The sequence below is a fragment of the Ananas comosus genome, linkage group 1, assembly GCF_001540865.1.
Source record: "Ananas comosus cultivar F153 linkage group 1, ASM154086v1, whole genome shotgun sequence".
NCBI classification, from domain to species: Eukaryota; Viridiplantae; Streptophyta; class Magnoliopsida; order Poales; family Bromeliaceae; genus Ananas; species Ananas comosus.
This window is the reverse complement of record NC_033621.1, coordinates 3,141,376-3,152,339: the sequence shown is the minus strand read 5'-3', so window position 1 is coordinate 3,152,339 and position 10,964 is coordinate 3,141,376. Positions and strand designations below refer to the sequence as shown.

Genomic DNA, 10,964 nt, shown 5'->3' with positions numbered 1-10,964 from the left:
TTGGATGTGTGGATGTAAAGCTTACGCTCCACTTTTGAGTGTAGTACATTTCTGAAAGAAAAGGCATCAAGCGGTACCAGTTGTGTCCTGTACTAGCGCACGAAGTGGAGTGATGTGATGTTATTAATAAAGATGATTTTACATTTGGACAGAGTAGTTCATTTGAATCTGATCCAATGAATCTGATCTTATTTCAATAAAGGTTGCTATATTAAAATATTGTGTCTTAATTTGGAGGGTGAGCAAATTAAACTGGTAATCAACAGCCGTTTGGTCACAATTTTGAAATAGAGAATGTAGCCGTTGAGAAGTGGGAGCTGCACCTCCTTTATGTCCTGCACCTTTCTCATCATCCCCATTTAATTTCCTGGATTTTTCTTTACTTGAGATATCAGTTAAGGATATAATAACCTGGAATGAAGGGTTATAATAATTACCAACTTCGCGACTGTATCTGGTGCAATTTGCTAAGCACTCGATGGTTGGTATCTAAGATCACAAATTCGAAGCCTCAAATTTTTTTTAGCTGTGTTTATTTTTTAAAAAAAATTAAAATGGATAGTATGTTATCTTTTTCTCTCAAAAAAAAAAAAAACACCGATTGTTAAGGTATCTCAGAGTGGCATCATATGTCTTTGATTCTGAAACTGGATCCTCAGAAGATATCTCACAGCAAAGCCATGTGTTTGAAACTNTGCTAAGCACTCGATGGTTGGTATCTAAGATCACAAATTCGAAGCCTCAAATTTTTTTTAGCTGTGTTTATTTTTTAAAAAAAATTAAAATGGATAGTTTTTTTTCTTTGTCTCCTTGGAACTAACCAAACAATGATTGTTAAGGTATCTCAGAGTGGCATCATATGTCTTTGATTCTGAAACTGGATCCTCAGAAGATATCTCACAGCAAAGCCATGTGTTTGAAACTAAATCCAAGCTTGTGTCCCCAAAAAGGTTTCTCAGAGTGAACTCACATGTTTGAGACAATTCTAATTATTATGCTAAACGTTACCCCAAAGATTGATGCCATAGGAATTGGCCCAAAATTAATCTTAACAAATCTACTTATATACGTAATAGACATCAGGTGAATCATATTTCATGTCCTGACCGAAAAGAGAATAATATAGAAGTCAATCTTAATAAAAATAATAGATTTTATGATTAACTTTAATATTATATTATTAAAAAAACTGTCTCATAGGAATTAGTCCAGAATAGCATTTTATAGTCTCCCCATGTCAGAGACTTTGAATTAGATTTCTAAAAAAATTGGGTAAATTTCAAATAGCCCTCATGTGGCTTAGCTCAATTTTACTTTGCCACCTTAGCGTTTAATTTTTATTTCACCAAAAAAATTATATATCAAATAGAATGACAAATTAATTTTTTTTTAAAAAATACAAGGCGACAAAGTAAAAAAAATGCGCTAAAGCATGGGCTGAAAGTAAAATCTTTTTAAATTACGAGATGGTAGAGTAAAAATAAGCTAAATTATTGGGGGCAATTTGAAATTTATTCAAAAAAAAAAAAAATTTGATGCTTGGGCTTAACGGTATGGAAATTTGGAGGCAAGCTACCGCACTCACTCACTACTCTCTTAACGGTTCACCAGCAACCGATTACGACGGGTCGCCAAAAAGCGTTTTGTCACCCAACTCAAATGACTCTTTTACCCTCCGTAGACAACAGGTATTACAATTCTACCCTCCTCAACCACTGTCTGCCATTTGTTATGGAGGTACCTCTTCTAGTATTTTGGTAACAACGTTCAGAAATTACATAAATTTTGTACTATTTATTTTTAATTTTTAAATTTTTGTAAGTTTTTATTTTCAACTACCTTTTAAATTTAAATTTATTAAATTTAATAGTTTTTTTTTTAGTTATTAAACGTTGATTGATCTAGTTTAATTTGCTGGAAAAATTAAAATTATTAAGTTTGATGATATCATGAATACATTTAAAAAGATTTTAGTTTTTTAAATTAAAATTACTTGATTTTAAAAATTAGAACCAAAGAGTATCTTAAACAAAAAAATAAATAAAAGTTGATGGGCCTATTTTGAAATCACCTATAATTGAAGGACATCTATTATGTGACAGTCACATCATATCATTTATATCCAGTCAATTACGTATTTTATTATGAGAGAAAAATATAATAAAAATATTTTTTAAAAAATTATGGTGGATGAATAAATTTTAGAGGTGTAATTTGATTGGTTGAAAATATCACATTATTAATGTGACGGCCATATTTTAAATTTTTTTTTTTTATAATTGAGAGCGTCTCCATACGGTTTAACTAAAAAAGAATAAAATAAAAAAGTTAATTTCATATAGGTCCCGTAAATATAGTGAATGATAAATATATATTCCTATAAAGTTTAATTTTTATAGGTTGTTACTGCAAAAGTCGTAATGTTTTAAAATATATTTCTCTGATTTGTTACAGCTAGAGAACCGTTGGAAAACTATTTATATTTTTAATTTTGCCATCACAAATATATCCCTCCAAAAGTCATAACAATATAATATAAAGAGGTAAAAATGTTAAAAACTAATCAGAATTAAGTATTTAATTTATGGTTAACTAAATATTTCTAGCGGATTTTAACGATAGGAATATTTTTAAAAGACTTTTGTTGAAATAATATATAAAAATTAAATTTTATAGAGATATATTTGTCATTTATTATATATTATATTTGTAGGATCATGTATGAAAATAATTCAAAATAAAATGGTTAAAAGGAGCGACTTTTAAAAGCAAAAACACTATATACACAATATCAAATAAGGCCTTGGATTCTTGATTAAAAAAAATTCCTTTAAAAAGGGTTAAATTGGAAAAAAAAAAAAAAAAAAAAAAAAAAAAAAAAAAAACCATCTACTAGAGATAGTTGCATTTGTGATATAAATCGCGACAGCCAGTGGCATTTCTGGAATTCCACCCATTTCTTAAAAACTGAAACGGCACGCGAGAGCCGGTAACCGGCTATTGCCGGTCACCCGTGCCCTACGTTCGTTCCCGGTTTAAATCCACCTCCTCCGTACTGTTCCCCCTCTCCATTTCGAACTCTGCCACGAACCCCTCTCTCTCTCTCTCTCTCTCTCTCTCTCTAACCCTCCCCAAAACCACTCCTTTTTCACCCAATTTCTAGGGTTTTTCGCCCAAATCAATCACAATCACCTCCAATTCTCCTTCGTCGCACTGCAATCGTCCTCGGATCTCGCTCTTTTTGGCTCCGAATTTCGCTCCTTGTCCGATGCCGGGGGCCGTCGCACTGAGGTCGGGGGCAAACCCTAGATCGAAGCAGAAGATCGCGGCGGCGGCGCCGGAGCCCGGGACGAAGAAGAAGGGGTCGGAGAGGAGGAGTAGGCCGAATCCGGCCACTCGGCCGCCGGAATCGGGCCGCTTCGACGCATCGGGAGCCGGGTCCTGCTCCTCGGACTCTTCGTGCGATCGGGGTTCGGCGAAGGTCGGGGGAGCTCGGCGTAAGAATGTGGCGAGAGCCGCGAGGGTCGCTCCCGAGGCTTCGGACGCGGCGGCGGAGTCGCCCTCGATACCGAAGGAGCCGTCGTTGGAGAAGAAGAGGTGTTCGTGGATAACTCCTTACTCTGGTGAGTTAAATAACTTTAATGGCATTAATAGGTTTTTGTTTTGGTTTATCATTTCAATTTGTTCAGGTAATCTCTTCATTTGATTCTAATTATATGAAATTGGATATTATTGCTGAGATGTAATTAAGGTGAAAATGTACTGATATTACCCTAACCATATAGTCTCACATTGTGTATTTTTTGGAAATAGGTATTTGAACTTTACTAGCTAGAAATACAGTATTTTTGAAATAAGAACTCGAAATTTAACCACTGGTTTATAAGAAATAATAATCATAATAATAAAAATCCCTCTTTCATAGTTTGGTCCTTGAAAAAGTTCAAAATTTGAGACCCCGAACCTTTCCGAATTGTTTCAAAGTCCTTATGCAAATTAAAGAAAAATTATCTCTTGCACCTGGTTCATTTGTATGTCTATGCACCACGAACCCGTTCGTTCCTCTGTGCATCTCACAGTTTTAATCCAACTATCCAATTTTTTTAAACATAGAATACTCTGCAAGTTAATGAGTGGTAGGATTTGAATATAAGATGAAAGATTAGGAGTTGATAGATGCATGGTGCATGAACGGAGAGATGCTTGAGGTGTAGGATGGTAAATAAGGATAAGGACAAAAATGGGACACTTTCGATGGTTAGAGTATCAAATGTCCAACTTAAAAAGTTTGAGGACAAAAATAAAACCTTACTAAAAGTTCGGAGATTGGTGGCACGATTTGCCATTGTAAATGAGAAATGAACGATAACAATGAAACCACTGGTTTTCTGTCAAGTGCATGCTATGTGCAATTGGATACTGTGTTTGAAGATAAAGCACATATACTTGTATTTATGCACATCATTCCTCTCTTCCTTGCTAGACCCTCTATATGTTACTTTCCATGATAAGGAATGGGGAACTCCGGTATTTGATGACCGAAAGCTATTCGAGTTACTTATATTATCGCAAGCTCTCGCAGAGTTGAGCTGGCCAACTATTCTAAAGAAGAGAGGCACATTCAGGTAATAGTTATTGTCTTAAAACACTAATGCTTATTTACGACAACAGAGTTTAGTTGTGCTTTTGACATCTTAGTTATGAACTCTTTTCTCAGGAAGTTATTTGATGATTTTGACCACTCTTCTATTGCTAAATTTACCGAGAAGAAGATCATTCTACTCAGATCAAGTAGCTCATTGTTATCAGAGCAGAAAATTAGAGCAGCCGTAGAAAATGCAAGACTAATAAAGAAGGTAAGTTATATTTGTGTAGGTATATTTTCAATTGCATTGCACATAGCCTTTAATAATGAATCTACCCTATTTCCTTTCTTTTTATTGCCATTTAGCTGCTTCTTTGGCTACTTTATAGTGGATTCCTATAAATATTTTTGTAGGTTGCTCATTCTGGGTGCCTTCTTAATCGAATTAACTCTAACAAGAGTGTAAACATTTCCTGCTACTTTATTGTTATGTTTCTAGATATTGTATAAAATGTAACTGCTAATAATGTTGTTATGTTACCTCACTGCTTTAAAGTGGAGTTCCTTATTTTGGTATTTTAGTTAGAACTCACAAGTTATTTAAGATTCGTGACCGCAGTTCGATACCATGCTGCCGATAACAGATTTTGCCGACTTAAATGGTAGTACTACGATGGTAGTATTGCTATAGAGTTTGCCCATTGTTATTTTTTCTATAATATGAAAAAAAAAAAAATCCTTGTACTAGATGTTTGCTTTTCATGTAAAGACAAATGTTGGTTAAATGTTAATAACAACCCTTATCGATATTACGAAGCATGCTCACTACATGAGTTAAAGCAGTAACTGAGTCTACCATTTACAGATAATAGAGGAATTTGGGTCCTTCAGCAACTACTGCTGGAACTTTGTGTGCCACAAGCCGATAGTCAATGGATTCCGATACACGCGTCAAGTTCCAGTGAAGAGTCCAAAAGCAGAAGCCATTAGCAAGGACCTAATGCAAAGGGGCTTCCGATGTGTCGGGCCGACTATTATTTACTCTTTCATGCAAGCCGCAGGAATAGTCAACGACCATCTTTCTAGCTGCTTTAGATTTAATGCCTGCGAAAACCACACTCGGGCTGCTGAAGTGAAGAAAAGTATCTCGGCAATGTTACTAACAGAGGCTTAAGAGGCAGGTTGGTTTACCATTTCACTCTGCTCTGCTAATTATACTTGATCTGGAAATAGTATGCGTTAAGAGTTTATGTAGTATCTAATTTCTTCTTATTCTGTTTGTGCTTGTAATATCACTGTAATGCTTACACAATTTGACTGCTAATACAGTAATGAATTTGGTTTCTTCTTCCGTCGTGTTCAGCTATACTTTGTTGTCACAATTGCAAGGTCTTAATATTAGTACTGCTCATAAATGAAAGGTAAACTGCACCATTATTCCCCAACCGTCGACGCGTTTCTACTTTGGACTTCCAACCTCCATATTAATTTAATGGTCGTTACATCGACAACTTTGTCGATCTTAAGAGAGACATTTGAAGGGAAAAGTTATGATGGCAACAGAATGTGAAGGATCCAATTGTAACTAAATGGAAACTAATCTAAAAAGTTTGGACCTCTAATCATACAATTTACCCCAGAGACTACATTGATAGACCTCATTCGGATAGTTCCCTTTATTTGTTTTTTTTTTTTTTTTTCTGTTTTAAATGCGAATTGTTTGGATTTCGTGTTCCCACTATCCTTGTTCCTATTGAACCTATTGAGATTCTATGCCGTAAAATTACAAGGCCACCAGGTGTTTTCCTCAAAACATTTGGTTTGGCTGGGTTGGGGCTCATTTAGTTGAAATGGCTCTTTCCCTGGCCCCAGCTCTCATTAAAAAAGAAGTGCTTTTTCCTGCAGTGTTTGGTAGATGAGTGCATCATAAAGATCAGCAGCTTCTCCACGCCTCACATTAAGAAAAGAGAGGCCCCTCGAAAGCTCCCTGGTTCCCTTTGACCGAACAGTGCATCCCTCCATGGAGATATCACTATCTCGCTTGTGTAGGGTGCAGCCACAAAGCATAGTTCCAGCATTAAGAGAAATAGTTCCAGCATTAACTAAAGTTTTAGACATAATAATTATGGTTGAAGAGTAATTTGGAACTTCTACAGAGAGGAAAAAAGGAGAGCCTGTTTTACTTTGCTTCTGCTGCTTCTGTAAGCATTGTACAGCATTTAGTAAAGAGAAAGAATATGAAGTTTCCTTCTCAGCAACGCGTGAAATACGAGACTCCGAATCCTGAAAGCAAAAGCTCGGATTTAACACAACAAATCTGTTAACAGTAGTCTTTTTGGATAGCACAAATTGAATACCTCTAATTTCTCCAATAAATCTCAAACAAATCGATCACAATCTTATGGGTCTCATGCAGTAAGGAAAAGAGATGCTATTTTCATATCTCTTTAGATTGAATTTTTTTTTAAAAAAAAAATAGGGCCATTTGGAGAAGCGAGTAACAACCTTCCAATTTATAGATCTTCTCTCAACAGTAAAATAAAAAAAAAAAAATCCAATTAGAGAATTTTCTTGTAGACCTAATAAATACAGCAGTTCCTTGAAAATATTAATTGCTCACATCACCCCAGAAAACAGCATTGGAATAAACCAACTGATTAGAACGGGAGATAGGAGATATTACTTCTCCTCAGCAAGCTTCTTCCCAACATTTACAAAGCTAGCAACAAAACCCTGATTGCTGATCTACAGAAATAGGCTACCAGCAACTGCCATCACACTGGTAGCTCAACATCACAATGATTTGCTGCTCAAGGCAATCAAAGAATCAACCCATGTTAATGCGCGCGTTACAGAATAATACCAACACAAGACAAGCGAACAGCGCGAACCTGAGCGGTCCGAGCCAAATATAACTCCAAGATCATCAACTCACTTAGCACACCCGCTGCCCACTCCCAATGTGAGGTCGAGATCCTCCACCCCGACGTCGTGAATCTTCTCCCCTTCCCAAGGCTTCACTCGCCCCCCGCTCTCGAATTCAAACTCCGCCCCACCGCCACGCCCTGTCCTTTCCAGACCTCCGATGACCCTCGCGCTCTCTGGTAGAGGAGCGGCGGGGTTGATAAGATTATACGTCGGCGACGCAGGCGCCGTCATTTGGTAACTGACCCACCGCCCAGAATCGACGGTGGAAATGTCCAACTCGTCACACTCGGGTATTGTCGCATGATGGTGGTGAAACCGGGTTCTAGTCGGGCTAGAGGGTGCGGAGACGGCAAAAAATGAATTGGGAAATGCAGAATTGTCCCAATTAGTTTTCTGCACCTTCGCAGGGCGAGAGGCGGCAGTCGGAGATGACAGGGGCGGAGTCACAGGGGCACTGTTTGAGACTCGGAGGGGGGGGAGAGGGGTGGGGAGGTTGCGGAGGAAAGAGAGGGGTTAAGGGTAGGGTTGGGGTTAGGGTTGTTGACGCGGGTGGGGCTAGGGAAGGAGGAGGAGGACGGGCTTGCATGATAGGAAGGGACCGGACTAGGGTACGAGGAGTTGAGTGGGCTGAGATGGTGGGAGGAGGAGCACGGGCTTACGTTCGCCGAGGGGCCTTCTATAGTCAATTCAGGAGGTCGCGAAGCCGGTTTGCATCCCTGTAAAGAGTAAAATGAATGAAAAGAGCGGTAATATGCATTAGAATATACAAAAACTTCATGATCATAAAGAGAGTGAAACAGTAGAGATATGGTCAGAATAAATATTTTAAGCACAATCATTCTTGATGCAGAGATCCATCATCTCATGACTTAATGAACAAATCATCACGAAATTACATCATTTTAATTAATTGTGTAAATGCGGACATTGATATTTCATTCTTATGATTTAGGGAGGCAACAAATATATATATAGGGTAAGTATTTAGCGCAACACATTTGATGCATTAGAGATAAAGATCAAAGCTTCATGACTAGGTAAGTAACAATAGATACATGATCAGAATAAAATATATTGAGCACCATTGTTATTGCTGCAGGATAAAGAAACTAAATCATTTTCAGTAATATCATCTTCTGAGTTGATGAACAAAGTGAATCATGTTCATTAACAATGTTATGAGGTCAATGAAGAAATGTAGATCATCATCCATCAATCATAATGATAAGGTGAATAAATAAATTGAAATCTTTTTTCATTTCTCAACTTTTTGATTTGTTTGGATAATGTCCATGATGTCTAGAAGGTGCCCTAATCCTGTAATTGGGAAATGAATTGACTTTATTCTTCCCCTGCCCACTTTTTTCTACTCTTCTTCAAAAGGTGGATGAAGAGGAAGAAAATAAAAAAAAATCACTTGATACAAAATGCTTAACATAAATAGAAAAAGGGAGAGGAACAATAGAAAGAAAAGTTAAATAGTAGAGAGACAAATTTCCACAACCCAATTAAAAGGACACCATCATGTTGGGTCCAATGAAAATTAAAAAAAGAAAAATGCACCAAAGGGTGCCATAACAAAGAGCAACAGTCAAAAGAAAAAGAGAATCAAAAGTTAAAATTTTCTTCTTTTTTGTTTTTTTTGTAATTAAGATCAAAACTTTTGGATAAAAGCAACATGACTAAGAGGATCAACCTTCCATCTAGAAAAAAATGTGAAACAAGCTCAAAAGCAAGGGCAAATTTAGGGTTTCTTCCACAAAAAAAAGGTTGCAGCCACAGATCTAGAAACCATTTTAAATTTAGGATATCTCATTAAATCTGAAGGGATCCAGGAACGGGTAGTTTGATGAGAACAAATTATCAAGGGGAAAATGATCTAAGAAAACACCCAAAAAGCAATCTTGCACGCAGATCTTTGTATTGGAGAGAACCAAATTCAATAAAGCCCTAAATTGGAAGGGATACCACCCAAAACAAAATCAGATTAGCCCCCGAAAAGGGAAAAAAAAAATCAGCAAAAAAAAAAAGAAAAGGAAAAGTCCCAAAACCCGCATCAGAAAAATCACATCTTGGCTCAGATCACTCCATACCCACCCACCATTGCATCTCCAAACCCCCCAAAACCAACACATCACAAAGAAAGATATTCCACAAGCGATTATTTTGAGCAAAATCCCCAAACCCACATCATCGAAAAAAAAAAAAGAGAAAAAAAAAATCTCATCTTTGGCCCAAATCACTCCAAATCTCAACCCACCATTACAACTCCAAATCCAGATACACGGAGGAGAAAGAGAAAGGGCTGGCGGAGTAGACGATAACCTTGCGGTAGGTGGTGCCATCGTCCTCGACGACCCACCCTGCTTCGTTGCAAAGCGCCTTTAGGACCTCGTTGTTGTCGCAGTGCTTGGGGAGCTTGTAGTTCCCCTGCGCCCTCAACCCCCCGAATATCTTCGCCGCGATCGCCCTCCTCCTCCTCTCCCTCCTCTTGTTGTTCTCCCTCTCCTTCCACGTCGGCGTCCTCCCCCCCGCTCCCCCCGATGTCATCGTATTACACTATCACTCTCCCCCTCCCCCCCCCACCCCCTCTCTTTCTCTAGTAGGGGCGCTCCGTCGTCCTCGCCATTGGAGCAGCGATTTGCGGAGATGGGTTTGTGCCCTAACCCTAACCTCTCTCTCTCTCTCTCTCTCCCTCTATGTGTGTGTGTGTGTGTGTGTTGTGTGTGTTTTCTCTGAGATTGCTCACGAGGAACGTACGGGGGTTTCTTTATTGCAAGTAGATTGGATAGATTCTCTTTCTCTCTCTCTCTCTCTCTCTCTCCTCTTCTCTTCTCTTCTTTTGAGGAGGAGAGGAAATGGTAATGTATGGGGGATGAGAGAGAGAGAGAGAATTACGGAAACGCCCCCGTTTCACTTTTGTAGAAATGTATGAANTGGGGGATGAGAGAGAGAGAAAAAATTACGGAAATGCCCCTGTTTCACTTTTGTAGAAATGTATGGAGACCCCTCAACTATTGAACAAGTTAAAATACAGCCCTCAGCTATGGACAGTTTATTTAAAGACTTTTTTTTTTTTTGCATTCAGTCCTCTAAAAAATATATATATATATAAGGAGGCCACCAAAAGTTAGGTGGTTGTTTCAAAATAACTCATAGTTCAGATAAATTTGTAATTTAAAAAAAAAGCCTTGAATATTTTTCTTTAATAGTTTGTGGTTTAAGGTGTATCACTGTTAATATCCTGTAATTTTGTTGGAAAGAAAAAAATAAAATCATAAAATACTATAGTGATAATGCACTTTAAATTATATGGTACTAAAATAAAAAAATATTGAACCAGAAGGGTGGTATTTGAAGTTTTTTCTTTTTTTTTTTATAATTTTCGATTGAAACCTCTCAACTTCTATTTTTTTTAAAAAAAAAAATTGAGCTTTTATATTTGGTTTAT

General features: G+C 37.4%; 2 protein-coding genes across 2 annotated transcripts; one reads left to right on the top strand and one right to left on the bottom strand.

The window, feature by feature from the left end:
- On the top strand, positions 3,087–5,947 carry LOC109708520 (probable GMP synthase [glutamine-hydrolyzing]). Its single transcript, XM_020230309.1, has 4 exons — positions 3,087–3,623; positions 4,484–4,625; positions 4,718–4,856; positions 5,451–5,947. The coding sequence occupies exons 1-4, from the start codon at positions 3,269–3,271 to the stop codon at positions 5,757–5,759; spliced, it is 945 nt and encodes a 314-aa protein (XP_020085898.1). The 5' UTR covers positions 3,087–3,268; the 3' UTR covers positions 5,760–5,947.
- Positions 7,120–10,078, bottom strand: LOC109718201 (protein BZR1 homolog 1-like). The gene is given in 3 exon segments (XM_020244286.1): positions 7,120–8,020; positions 8,023–8,229; positions 9,839–10,078. Coding segments are annotated over 3 exon segments (936 nt in total). The 5' UTR covers positions 10,064–10,078; the 3' UTR covers positions 7,120–7,516.